This window comes from Prunus avium, chromosome 5 (genome assembly GCF_965620075.1).
Source record: "Prunus avium chromosome 5, drPruAviu1.hap1.1, whole genome shotgun sequence".
Classification (NCBI taxonomy): domain Eukaryota; kingdom Viridiplantae; phylum Streptophyta; class Magnoliopsida; order Rosales; family Rosaceae; genus Prunus; species Prunus avium.
In genome coordinates this window covers 14446680-14461446 of record NC_142288.1, presented here as the reverse complement: position 1 = coordinate 14461446, position 14767 = coordinate 14446680, and the positions used below count along the sequence as shown (strand labels likewise).

General features: G+C 39.0%; 1 protein-coding gene and 1 long non-coding RNA gene across 2 annotated transcripts; both read left to right on the top strand.

Annotated features, from left to right (window-relative positions):
• The first annotated feature begins 6560 nt into the window (after nucleotides 1-6560).
• LOC148294376 (uncharacterized) lies at nucleotides 6561-7286 on the top strand. The gene is made up of 2 exons (XM_088253729.1): nucleotides 6561-6753; nucleotides 6862-7286. The coding sequence occupies exons 1-2, from the start codon at nucleotides 6561-6563 to the stop codon at nucleotides 7284-7286; spliced, it is 618 nt and encodes a 205-aa protein (XP_088109855.1).
• Nucleotides 7287-9740: 2454 nt separating this feature from the next.
• Nucleotides 9741-12872, top strand: LOC148294375 (uncharacterized). Its single transcript, XR_015835848.1, has 3 exons — nucleotides 9741-10412; nucleotides 11486-11547; nucleotides 12305-12872. It is a non-coding gene; the product is annotated as an uncharacterized LOC148294375 (long non-coding RNA).
• The last annotated feature ends 1895 nt before the right edge of the window (nucleotides 12873-14767 follow it).

Sequence of the window (14767 nt, the reverse complement as noted above, 5' to 3'; positions counted from 1 at the left end):
AACGTCATTCCAGCCAACACTATAGCTAGCTAAGGTTATAATTATTTTATGCATTCATGATTCATCATCAAAAACCTAGTTCACCCCCTTGTTTGTGGTAGCTGGAGTATCACACTCAAGCTTAGGATTACTTTATCATTCATTCAATGCTTACTACTTAATTAGTTGTGTATTTATATATATATAGTTATTTTCTCATCCGGATGTCCGCAAGTTATTACCATGCGAATGTTATTGTAAATAAGGAAGAAAGCAAGGAGCGGTGGTAGAAAAAAATACGTGTCGTCTGCACAGTAATAACATCCGAACTTCCGCATAGGAGAATTTTTGTAGATATAATCAGAAGAAAGGGGCATATGCATGCCACTATAATTCCTTGTGAAAGTTCAAAATGAAAGGTTAATTAATTAATAAAATAAGGAAGATGAGGCACTAAAAAGCCTTTTAATAGGGAAGGGGAGCAGAAGTAAGTAAAATAATAATTAAGGTTGAGAAAAGGCCCCCCGGGACAAGAACAAGGCGCATCACATGACCTAACCATCAATTAAAAAGCATAAGCAAGCAACTTCATTTAATTATTAACCACAATAAAATAATGCAGAGCAGACTGTGTGAAGGCGCACTGCCTCCTATGCTTTGCTTGTCCTCATCACTTTATCAGCTGCAGCGCAAATGGGAATGGAAATCATGGAAATAGTCCATAGTCCATAGTCCATAGTCCCAAATACCAGCTCCGCATTTGTCGTTTTCTTCCGATCTAAACCAGCTCTCTCTCGACAACATCCCTTAACCTAATAATCACTTCATTACTTTACTCTAAATTTTATTTTATTATTGTAATACCCTTTTAAGTTTCTCGTTGGGACAATATCGGTGCGGCATCGAGGTAAAAACTGTAGACCCGAGCGAGTTGGATTATGTAGTTGGTGATGAGTTGGATTATGCAGTTGAATAGAATTCATAGTTCTAATCAAATGTTTGGTGGCCTAATGACAACATAGATTGGATTATGTCTAATCCTACTAGGGCCAGATATAGTAGAATTATGAATCCTATCAAAAAGTTGGGATTATAAGTTAGATTGGATTATGTCTAATCCTATTGTTATATAATAGTACATTTCAATTAATCCAACCCCTTAATACGCGTAGTACCAAAAACATCATTAGAGTAGTGTTTTCATTTCCAATCCAATGCAATTTAATTCTACCTCATAATCCAATTCAATCTCAGTCATCAAATATGGCATACGGCTCACACTTTCATATCAATAGATCAATCATAGAAACATTCACTAGACGGAGAGTTTAAATGATAAAGCTTAAACAAACAGTAAGCGATAATTTTCCAATATGAATTAGATCCAAAGTGAAAATTTTAAAAAAATTGTAGATCAAACACAATTCTCCCAAGTTATAAAACTAGAGGGATCTTTTAAGTTGGCCGTTCATAATAATTGAAACAAGAGTGTGCCCACACAAGACTGTCTTACAAAATTCTGATGATGCTGTTGTATGTGAAGTGTTTGCCTTTTTTTTTCGGAGGGGGGGGGGGGGGGGGGGGGAAGGTATCATTTTAAAATTCTGTAATGGTCCGGTCACCAAGAATAGAATTCAACAACTAAACATGTGAGAGAGGCTGACATGGATCTTTTCCTATGGCCCAAATCCACGTGGATAAGTTAGTGGCTCAGATAGTCCAACCAATAATTTGGATCCTATCTTGTCAAGTCAAGGCCCACAATCACACGTAAACTTCTCCTCCCCATCAACTTTTCACATTTCTTCGTGCTTAATTCATTCTCACTGTTACACACCTACTACCTTCATGAATAAATCATAATTCACTTAACATCCAGGTCGGTGTACAGTGCTTTTGGATGAGGAAATTTAAATGTATAAAGGATTTCATAAATGATGAAATTTAAAATGACGGAAATTAATGTTCTAGAATTTGTAAAGTTTCTTGTTTGGGTGACGGCTTTAAAACACGGAATTTAACCTTTATTTGTAAAGTTATCTTTTTTTAAAACTCAATCTCCCTTGGGATTTTAGAAATGATGACTTTTAGATAGAATTTAAAGTTGGGATTTATGATCTCCGAATTCCATGTTTTTTCCCATGCGGAATTTTAAATTTCTATATTTTTTTTATCCAAACATGGGAATTGGTTCATGTCAATTTAGAAATTCTGACTTTTGTCAAAATCCCAAGTTTATTTCCTTCATCCAAACGCACCATTAGTTCATTGTCGGGGAGATGTTCCAAGTGTGAATTTTCTCTTCTTTATTATTAATGTTTGTGCAAATTTTTTATTGGAGAATATTTGGGTACGTTCTACATGGTGGATCGTGGCTTAAATGGAGACTGCTTGGGGAGCTTTCTACGTATTAGGGTGGGTTTGAAAATTAATGAGCCTCTGAAATGATGTGTCACACTGCGTTTGTCGGCAGATGAACCGGCTAAACAGTATGAAATCGAATATGAGCGGCTCCCGTATTTCTGTTTATATTGTGGGCGGCTGGACCACGTGGGTGCTGCATGCAGTGTCAAGGCCTCAGGGGCTATTGAAGTTGAATAATACAAACGGTGGAAAACGATAATGAAGGATGTGTATAGTATCCGGGCAGAGAATCATTTAACAGGCCAGCGGCTAGGTTTGTTTGATGACGAACCTCAAAAGGATGACACGGCTTCGATGCCGTCCAAGCGTACGGGGGTTGTTCGATCCTTCAACGAGGCCTTTGACGGGCAAGGAATGATGAAGATGGATAGTGGGATGGATTGCCCCTTGGCGCAAGTCTTTAAAAGGCGTCGAGTGCACAAGGAAAAGGAGGTCACGGTCTCCTCACAAGGGGCCGATGGTGATGTGGTTGGCCACAGGGAAGGTAGGGTGCATCTGAACCAAGGGGTTGTTGAGGCTGCGAGGTCGGATATGGGTCCCCTGCGGCTGGATGGGGGTATCTCACAGATCCTTCCTATTGCTCTAAGGTGTTCGGACAAGGGCAAAACAGTTTTGGGGGAAGATATCACTGCGGCTTCTGCTATCTTGGGGCCGCCATCCTCATTCTGCAAAGGTAGTATACGACGTGGCTTTCAGCGGGGCCGTGCCAGGCCCCGGGGGAGTCCGGTGATGATTGATAATACATCTGGTGCTAAGCGCACACCCGTGATGGGTCCCGGGGGTCGGGCCCATCACGAGCAATGACAATATTATGCTGGAATGTTCGGGGTCTGGGCAACCCACGAACATTCCGAGCTCTGAGATTCCTTCTTAGAGATAAAAAGCCTTGTATCATCTTTTTGTCGGAGACCAAAAAGACGGTGCGCCAGATGGAGTGTGTGCAACGGCAGTTGGGTATGATGGGGTGCTTCAGTGTGGGAAGAGAAGGAAGGGCGGGGGGTTTAGCTTTGTTATGGCAACACGGAGAGTGGAAGTATCTATTCTTTCTTCTTCTCCAGGGCATATTGACGCTATTTTAAAGGGTGTGGATATGGAGACTTTCCGCTTTACTGGGTTTTATGGTAATCCTGAAATGAGGTTACGACAGCACTCTTGGGATTTGCTACGACGAATTGCAGGGACTGTTCAAGGGCCATGGCTTGTAGGTGGGGATTTCAATGAAATACTTGAGGCTCATGAGTACTTGGGTCGTCGTTTCCGACCCATGTCACAAATGAGGGCCTTTTGGGAAGCTTTGGAGGAGTGTGGTTTGACAACTATTCGGTTTCAGGGGTATAAGTTTACATGGTCTAACCGGTGGCAAGGTGATGGGAATGTAAAGCTTCGGCTGGATAGAATGGTGGCTAATGGTGACTTTGTTAGGACCTTTCCTGAGGTCACAACGCATCATCTGAATTCTATGGTGTCTGACCATCTCCCTTTGTTGTCATATTTGAGACCAAGTACTTGGGCACGGAAGCATAAGCGGTTTTTGTTCGAGGAAATGTGGACTACTGTTGAGGGTTGCCAAGACGTCATTACGCATGCTTGGGAGTCTGAGACTGGAACTGTCGTAGAGAAATTGAAGGCATGTCAAGGGCCTCTGCGGACGTGGAATAATGACCATGCAGGCTGAATACCCACAAAGCTCCGAAGTCTGCAGCGGAAGTTAGATGACACCCAAAGCAGAAGGTCTTCTCCAGTAGTTGAGGTTCAACAGAGAGATATTTGTAGGGAAATGGATGTGTTACTGGAACGAGAAGAAATGTTGTGGAGGCAGAGATCGCGGGTCTCATGGATGAAATATGGGGACAAAAATACTAGATTTTTCCATGAACATGCAAAAATGCGGGGACGACGGAATCTAATTAAGACAATTGTAGATGATCAGGGGATATGGCGTACATCTACGGAAAGTATTGGCATTGTTTTTTGTGATTATTTTCAAGGCTTGTTTTCTTCCAATGGACTTCATGAGGCAGGGGCAGTCACTGAGGTGGTCAAACCGATACTCACTCCATCTCAAAATTTGCGCCTCAACCAAGTTTTCTTAAGGGAGGAGATCGAAACTTCTTTGGGTCAAATGTTTCCTACTAAGTCTCTAGGAGTGGATGGTATGTCGGCACTGTTTTATCAGAAGTATTGAGGGGTGGTAGGCAATGATGTGGTAAGGTACTGCCTTAATGTATTGAATGGGGGTGCCAGTGTGAAAGCAATTAATCACACACTTTTGACGCTCATTCCTAAGGTTGACAATCCGGTAAAAGTTACGGAGTTTCGGCCGATTAGTTTGTGTACGGTAATCTATAAGATGATTTCCAAGACTATAGTTAACAGGTTGAAGCCTATTATGCCGCTTATCATCTCCGAGTTTCAGAGCGCGTTTGTCCCTACACGGCTGATTACGGACAACATTCTTGCTGCTTTTGAAAGCATCCATGCTATTAAACGACGTGGTGGGAGTAAGCTGAAGAAAATGGTACTAAAGCGGGATATGTCTAAAGCTTATGACAGGGTGGAATGCACATTTATTGAGGCTATGCTTAAGCGTTTGGGCTTTACCGATAGGTGGGTGGAGCTAATCATGGATTGTATATCCACTGTTACATACTCTGTTCAAGTTCGGGGGGTGGCGTCGGGACTAATTGTGCCATCAAGGGGGCTGCGTCAGGGAGATCCTCTCTCTCCTTATCTGTTTTTAATTTGTGCGGAGGGACTGTCTGCTTTGCTTTCTAACGCACTCAGAATCAAGCGTATTAGCGGCATTTCCGTGGCTCAGGGAGCACCTACTATTTCTCATTTATTTTTTGCAGATGATAGCCTATTTTTTTTGTAATGCCCATCTTGCTGATTGTGCTTATTTGCTTCAGATTCTCAGCATGTATGAGAGAGCATCTGGTCAGAAAATTAATTTTGATAAGTCTGCAGTTTGTTTTAGCCCCAACACTGATATGGTAATGAAGCAATTGATTGCTGAAATGCTTGGAGTGCCGATTGTTACATGTCATGAACGCTACCTTGGGCTGCCCACCTTATCTCAACGCAGCAAATCCCGGATGTTTAATCATGTGCGAGAACAAGTGTGGCGCAAGCTTAATACTTGGGATACGAAGTTGCTGTCAGCGGCGGGCAAGGAAGTCTTAATTAAGGCGGTTGGTCAGGCACTACCTACTTATACAATGGGAGTATTTCAGCTGCCAAAATCTTTGTGTCAGGAATTATCTGCTATGATTGCAAGGTACTGGTGGGGGAAGAGTGGTAGGAAAGGAATTTATTGGTTGGGTTGGAGAAAATTGTGTAAACCAAAATGGCTGGGAGGCCTTGGTTTCAGACACTTTGAAGCTTTTAATAAAGCCATGGTCGCAAAACAAGCTTGGCGTATTTTAGAGAACCCCACCTCTCTGGTGGCTAAGATGCTTAAAGCCCGATATTTTCCAGAGGATGATTTTATGCAGGCTAGTTTGGGGAGTTCGCCGTCACTGATATGGAGATCTATTCTGTGGGGACGTGAGGTTATTGAGGATGGCTTGCTTTGGAGGGTGGGCAATGGAGCTTCTATCCGTGTTCTCCAAGATAGGTGGATTCCAAAACCATTTACGTTTAAACCGTTGATGACTAGAGGGCTGGAGCGGACGTCTGTGGTCTTTGACCTTCTAACGGCTTCTAGCTCTTGGAATTTGCCACTGTTAGAGCAACATTTTAGCTTGGAAGATCGGGATATCATTTCTGGCATCGCTTTGGGATCAGTTTCATAGCTGGGTGATAGCAAATTTTGGTTTTTCTCAAAGAACGGGAAATATTCCGTTAAAACTGGGTATCGTGTGGCGGTAAGGCAGTGCGATGAGGATTTTGGAGTGGGGGGATTGGATCAGAGTGCTCAAGAAGGCTTCTGGAAGCAAATTTGGAAGTTAGCTGTCCCCAACAAAATTAAGATGCTGCTGTGGCGGGCATGTACTGAAATTCTGCCAACTGCAGTCAATTTATTTAAGAAAAGGGTGCTTCTGTCTCATGTGTGCTCAAGGTGTGGAAACTATCCTGAAGATGCTTTCCACGCTTTGTGGTCGTGTAAAATGAGTCAAAAGCTATGGACGTGTACCCATTTCATCCAGCGAATTAATATGGCGGGGGGCACCTTCGCTGATGCTTTTGAGGCTGTGGCTTCAATGTTGTCGAAAGCTGACTTAGAGCGCTTTGCTTGTTGTGCGTGGAGTGCGTGGAAACTACGTAATGATTCTTTGCATGGGAAACAGATTACACGGGTGGATAATATGGTGAAAAACACGATGGAAATGCTGGAAGTGTTTAAATCTTGTGAGGAGCAGTCCAAGCTCCCCCTCGTCTCTCCGCAGGCCCGTTGGTTGAAACCACGGGTCAATACTCTTCTCCTTAACTGTGATGGGGCTGTGGGACATGAGTAAGGTGATCGGGGTCTGGGGGGAGTTTGTCGTGACCACGCCGGAAACTTTATCTGTGGTTTCGCATCGTTTGGTCCACCTGGTTTGGATGTTTTGGGCACAGAGTTGGTGGCTGTTCGGGAAGGGTTATTGATGATGGGATACATGGGTTTTACTCGGTTTACCATTGGTCTTGATTCTCAAGAAGCTGTTTCTATTCTTAAAGATGGTTTGGATTGGTGGAGTAATATTGGTAATGTGGTGGAGGATGTTCATCGGTTAATGGTTGATCGAGAGGTGGCTGGAGTGTTCTACCAACACCGGCAGGGTAATGGGGTGGCACATCGTCTAGCTCAGCATGGGTTGAGAATGAGATCTCGCCTTTTTTGGAAAGACCGTGCTCCTCCATGGTTAAGCATTCTTTTAGATAAGGATATAGCTACGGTGTAATTCATTGTTTGTTTTTGAGATGCGGTGGTACTCTTTTTCCTTGACCGGATTTTCCCCCATTGGGGGTTTTGGATGGCAAGGTTTTAATGAGGCCACACTAACACTCTCCATTCGTTTGTAAACTTTATCATTGGTTGGTGCTACGGTTGAATGAATCTTTCTATTTGATTACAAAAAAAAAAAAAAGCTTCTTTCTCTCTCTTCCTTAATTCCTGTAAAACAAATAGCAGTAAAAGACCACACCCGGGAGGTGTTGGCTAAAGACCCTCCAATGCCTAAGTTAGTTCGATTGGCTCTTAAAAAAAGATGCGGCAATAGCTAAAATGGGAACATAATTTTCTCTCACGGGGAGAGCCGGGTGGCCGGAGCCGTGAGAGAGAGAGAGAGAGAGAGAGAGAGAGAGAGAGGTTTTGGGGATTTTTGCTAGGTTTTGGAATTACCTCGTGTGTTGAATGTGGCTATGTATTTATAGGGCTCTAGCCATCTAGGGGTTTTTCAAAGAATATCATCCTATTTGGAAGGAAGATATTCTTTCCCCAAAATGTAGAGATTGAGTCAATTAGGGATTTGATTGGGATCAAATCCCTAAGTGATGATTGTTTGTGCCTGATGAATCACGGCCATGAGCTGGCCGAAGGAGCCCTTTCTCTCGGCCCTGGCACTTGTTCGCAGAAGCTGAAACGCAGCGTTTCGTCAGGGTATTTCGCCTTCCTAAAAAATAAAAGAAGAAATGCTAAGGCATGATCATCTCGGCCTCAAGCGTTGGCCGAGGCCGAGGCCGAACAAAATTGCGGCCAAGGCATTAAAGGCAAGTCATCACGTGACAGCAGGGTCCCAGGCTTCATTTAATGAAGTAGTGCCTGTTTAATGCAGCAAACCCATTGGCCACAAAGAAGCATTTAATACATGAGGAAAGGTGGGAAGTGACTGAAGTCAGGATTTGGTGATGAGAATCAGAGTGATTAGACGTGGACATTCTCACAAAGATTCTGACAGCCTGAGATGTTGGTTCACCAGCTATCCAGGCCATAAATGCGTCTCCACGGCCAGAGGCTCAGAACCCACGATCAAGAGCGGCGGCCGAGATTCACCGGGATTTCTGGGGTCTCACCACCATACTTCACGATCCCAAATGTCGATTGGACTGCCCACTTGCGCCAATCAGACTCCACTACGCGTAAATTCAGCCTCGATTACTCATCCAGGGACTCTTCCTATAAATACAAGACTCGAGCCACATTCAAAGGGTTCAACACCAAAACAAAGCCTCCCACGGAGCAACTTATTTTTTCCTGTAATGCACTTTCAATATCTTTACTTGCTTTCCTAGGAGTAGTGGTAGATTGTAAGGAAAATCCATTCATCAATATATCATACGACTCTTGATTCTCAAGGCGCCAGAGCACCATCCTTGTTATTCGTTCACTCACCCCATATATCACACGACCGTCGCTCCCTGAGCAGCGCGCCGGAGCACCGCCCAAAACCCACCACCAACACCATCACTCAATGGCCTTGTAGTTCAGGCCGTGAACCTAACAGCCGAGACCAGTTCCTCTCTCGGCTACAATCGTTTGACTAGGAAGACAGATCAAACAGGCGCACCACTTATCCATCCAACACTCATCAACACATCAACGCACAGTAGACCGTGCTGGCACGCCCGGGCACAACCGCACCGCACCCAAAAGCAGGAAACCCCGTGTTAACGCACATCCCCTCGGCCCGGAACTCCAGGCCGTGAGATTTGCGCGGCAGACAATGATAAGATCCTAAATTGATGATATTATTTTTTAATTGGTGATTATATTCCCAAATAAAGATAATATCTCATATTTAAGATAATTATCCCTATTTTTGGTATCAATTAATTCGCCAAATAAATGGGCTCAATTATTGATCTATGAGATATTTTTCTTGTCCACGTGAGGGGGTCCCTCAATAGAAGGGATATATATATATATATATAATTTGACCATTCAATTGAAGGATTATTATTTTAGTGTTTTCTTAAATACCGTGTTCGTCGATTTTGTTGGGCACAACTAAATGTCTTAAAGGTTTTTCGATTTATCTAAATTTTTTGAAGGATAATCTATATAATACCTCGAAATATTTAAGGTGGATTTTCATATTTTAGTGAAAAATAATATAATGGTGGAGAATGATTATGGGTATTTTTTTCAAGAGATTTTGGATTCAGATTATTAAATTAAGTATGTTTAATTTGAAGTTGGACAAAAATGACCAAAACACCCCTATGTGTGATAGATTATCAAAGTACCCTTGTAGAAAAAAGGGAAGGAGGCAACGTGTAAGCCAAGCAATTCTTCTCTCCTTCATTCTTCCCCCCTTCCCACTTACTTTGTCTTCAAAAAATCTGATTTTGGATGAGTTGTAAACCTATGGGGGTGAGTCACCTAGTCTAGCCTAAGATTCTTTCTCATCCTCTTCTTCCCATTCATTGTATCACCCTCTTCTAAATGGATGACTCACCTAGCCTAAGGCTTTTCAATCCTAAATTCATTCTTATCCTCATCATTCATTGTATCATCCTTTCTTCCTCATTCACTTATCTTCATCCTCATTTTTCTTTTGTTCCTCTCCAAAATCCAAAATTCGTCACTTTCTTGAAGCTGCTGAGAACTCATATTTCGGAAGCTCAAATGAGAAAACTTCCTTCATAAAAGTTGTTCATTTCCATGATTCCTATAACATACTCAAATTTCAGCTCAATCCGATTAGTATAGGCTCTGAAACGTTGGTATGATCACAAGAAGTTTACCATTTACTGATTTCACAGCAGTATGCTCGGTTTCAGTTTGTTTCTGTGATTTCATGTACTCAAATGACTTTGGTTCCTTCATCAAAGTTGTTTGAAATGCTGTCTATTACAACATATCAAAATTTCAGATTGATCGGACTTCTATAGCCACCTTGGGAACATTTAGAGTGGAACTTGTTTATAGTCTTCGACCTTAGTTCCTTTCCTCGTTTTCAGTCCAAAACATTCATATCAAAAGCTCAAAACACTATGGTTTCTTCATGATAGTTACTCCAAATTCTCCTCTTTATAACATATCCAAAGATCATCCAAACGTAACCATTATAACTCTCTAAAAATTGGTATGAACAAAACTTGTTCAATTGATTATGTTGAATCTCTTGTTATAGATATGTGTACTTTCTCTCCAATGGCTTGTTTCTTATCATTCAATTGCTCAAATTAGTCACTATCATCTCAAGTAAATGGTTCTTTGAAGGCTTGAAGCTCATCTTTTTATTGTCTCTTTGAGTACTAGTTTTAAACCAAGTGTTGGTTAGAATGACTCAAGTATATATCTTTCAAAGTGTGTTTTTGTGAAGTTCTAGATTATTTCGTTGTGATTTTATTCCAATTTCATTTTGGGATTTTGGTACATCAAAATGAATATCTCAAGGGTTATTTCAAAGTTGGTTTTGTGCTATTTGAATTTAAATTGATTTTTTGTGAAATTTCAAAGTAGAGACTATCCTGCTGGAATTGTTTTGATTCTGCTGCATACCCTGTTTTGAAGTAAGTGTTTGAAAACTTCCTAAACTTGGATTTTCATGAAATTTTAGTATGTTTTACTTTCTCGTATTTTCTTCAGATCTGGAAAGTTTTATCCAGTTTGGTTGTAAATTGTAATTTTGGTGATTTTTCAAAATAAAGTGTACAAACCTGAAAAAAAAAAACGTTATGCAGCCTAGTCTGTTTTGGGTTTCTATTTTGACATGCTTCCTTAACCCTAATTTTTATCAAATTTTGACATATTTAACTTTTCTATGTCTAGTTGTGATATGGAAAGTTTTACATTATTTGATTTAAACTCAATATTTAGTGAATTTTCAAAGTTAACGTGTTCCAACCCAAATGTTTAGCAAAACTGAAATTTTAGTTTTAAATTGATGTTTTAAATTTTCTTTATGAGTCTTAAGCCGAATCATCTGATTTTAAACATCACAAAGAGTAGAACTATTATAAGAGGGGAATAGATTAGTTTTTCCTTAAATGCTTAGTTCTATGCTTGCTTGGATGTGAGGTTAAGAGAGTAACAATCGGGTCAAACAACTTGTCAAGTGTATTTTGGGGTTTAAAGTCTACGTGCGCTAGTAGGACACTCAAATTTGTTTCCTTATTTCCAATAAATTTTAATCAGTAAATTTATCTTAATTAGGTGTTCTACTCTGCGTACTTTCGAGGATGAAACCGCACAAGATTAAGCTAGCTGGACTTGAGGTAGGGTTTCCTGATTTCCCGATGATTGGGCTATGTCACTTTTAATCTTGGTGATTATATATAGTACTATAAATATTATTGTTGTGTTGCTTGGTGAATACTATTTGATGTTATGTGAATATTATTGTTGATGTTTCTCCGTGGATATTATTTGACATTGAATGAATGTTATTATGCATGTGATTAAGCATGGAATATTATTGTTATTATCTATATTATTATTTTGCAGAGATAAATGATGTTTGTGCTGCATTACATATGCATCATAAAAACAGTGGTGTTTGGAGTGTGTGTGTGTGTGTGTCGTTTGAGATATATCTAAGGGGTGTGAGAAGGCTTTAGATATATCTGAATAAAATGTGGAGTATATTCAAGTGACGGGAGCAGAGCTTGAATATATTGGGGTGATGGGAGCAGGGCCTCTAATGATAAGTGAAAGTTGAGAAATTCGTAAACAAAAGAAAAATGGGTTAAGGGACGGATGGGCGCTAGTTCATATTTTAGGGTATTCGGAGCCACAGTGGTAAAACGCATGGTATGGGACATGCAGGCTTGTTGCCCTAGGATATGAATTAGTGGGATTAGAAGGGAGTGAGTTCATGGCATCACCGCATATGCAAATTTATCTATCTAGTATGATTGCATAATTTGTATATCTTGTGTTGTTTGATGCATGACACTTTGATTAACTGTGATAACTGACTTTGAGGGGTTTGAAGGTACTCTACTAGGCATTAGAATGCTCATACCCTAATAGATTGTGTAGGATTAAAGAAGAAGTTTGAGGAAGCGGATTCAACTAAGCTGCTGGGTTTTTATTGTTGATTTGTGTAATTAATATTTGTAAGTAGTCAACCGTTTGTTAACAATCCTAGTATGTAGTTAACTACAAGCTACTGCGACTCAGATTTTGTGATCTAAATTTGTATTATTTTGTGGCTCTATTTCTCATCATACCATGGTTGTAGGATTTTATTCTTATGACTATGGTATGACTCACACCATGATTCGGGAATATTCCTTATTTTCGAATCGGGTCGTGATTAAATGAAGACTTGAAAAATAGACGGTTTAGATCGTTTAAATAAAACTTTTAGTGGGCCCCAATAGAAGAGTATATATATCAGTGAGCTTTGGTTGAGGGATCCATCAAATAAGCTTATTTGAGCAACACCCTTGTAGGTCCCACCACACATTGTTTTTCAATGATCCGAACCGTCTAATTTTTAGATATTCACTCAAAGATCATATCTACAAAAAATCACTTGTATCCAAAACATTTTGACCACTCAATTATATTATTGTTATTTTAGTCTTTTCTTGAAGGATCGTGTTCATCTATTTTGTTGCTAGCAATTAAACGCCTTAATGATTTTTAATTTTTCTGATTTTTTGCAAGGATGATCTATGAATGAATACTTGAAAAATACATGGTTTGGATTGTTAAAAAAAAAAAATTGTAGGGCACTCTAAATGGTGTCTCTGAAATAAAATTATTTGAGAGATCCCTCAATAAAAGGGGACTGTATATATATGTCCAAAGAGCTTCGATTGAGAGAACCCTCAAATAAGCTTATAAATGATATAAGGTTCGTAAACAAGTTTCAAACAATTGAAGGTATAAAAGTACAAACAAAGACACCACTAGAGACTAACTTACCAGAAAATATTTTGGAAATTTGAGGATAGAAGTGCATAATTGCTGAGAAGATTATTCAGAGACACTGATCGTTCATCAAACATTTCCTGAAAATTACCAATTTATCCAAACCTCATTGTTCGAATCAAAATCATTCGATATTCAAAACATTGTTAGGACGTGAGTACTGTATATAATTAGAATTTTCAACAAGATTATTTGTAGGTACATACCACTCATCCTCAGAAAATGCAAGCGCATGTTAACGACAAGCAGGGGAAATATGGTCAGTAATATGACACACTATAATAAAACTCTAGGTGGATGGATCTTTTAAGAAAACTTAGATCAAATCATCCCTAACCAATAACAAACCATTTTCAATTGACATGTTGTTTACACACCTAAAAATAATATGAATAATTCAAGCAAAAATTAGAGGAAAACAGCAACCAATATTTTAGAATTTTCAAAAGTAGGATAGAGTAACTTTTTCACATACCTTACACTCAAGATACTAGAAGCTATTGCGCAACTCTGGAACCAATTGCTACCAAATTGCCATCCTTAATTCGAGTTGAACTTTTTAATTTTAAAATTTGAGGAGTCTGCACAAAATAAAAATAGAGTTAATCAATCAAACAAATTTGTCTTACGATTTTAGAATCTTATATCAAAAAATAAATTTAGTACATGTACATCGTATCATATCCAATCAACAAAGCTATATACTCAATGTCATTGTCTCTAATAAAGACGTAGGTTGCATCTCCGAGTGATCGAGGGCTTTGGTAATGTACCTACACTAGGTCAAATTTAAACAAAAACATGAGATAATAGTTACCTAATCTATGACATCGAACATACGACTGACATTATTTATTGACCTTCCACACCTTGTTGCATAAAGTAAGGGATTGAATTAGTGAATTTTTAGGTACCGTATATGAGATTCAATAACACTTTTGACATTGCCACCCTTAGGGCTCGTTTGGTACACAGGACTGTCTTGGCATGGACTATGCTTAGGGGCTATCTTGGCTTGGCTTGGCTTGGTCTAAGTTGGATAACACTTATCCTGCGTTTGGTGTACGCTTGGACTAGGACTAGATTTTTTTTAGTTTTTCAAAACTATCTATGTATATGTATATATATGTATAAATACATATATTATGTATGTGTACACATGTATTTTATAATATATGTGACATTTATGTGTATATACATGTATATATGTAGATTATAAATAATATAAACATATGTATGTATATATATATATATATATATGTACACATACATGTATATACATGTATATATATTATATTATAAAATACATATATATATATATTATATTATAAAATACATATATATATATATATGTATGTATTATACCCATGTATATATGTATATTATATATATATATATATATATATATATATATATACATACATTATACATATATAATATATGTGTATATAGGTGTAGATATATATATATTATAATACATATATACACCTATATACACATATATTATATATGTATAATGTATGTATATATATATAATATACATATATACATGGG

Excerpts from the sequence above, each read along its gene's own strand:
- LOC148294376 (XM_088253729.1), top strand. The coding sequence starts at position 6,561 with ATGGCGGGGGGCACCTTCGCTGATGCTTTTGAGGCTGTGGCTTCAATG. Across the intron at positions 6,754-6,861 it reads GCTGGAAGTGTTTAAATCTT|GTGATCGGGGTCTGGGGGGA; the intron begins GTGAGGAGCAGT and ends GACATGAGTAAG.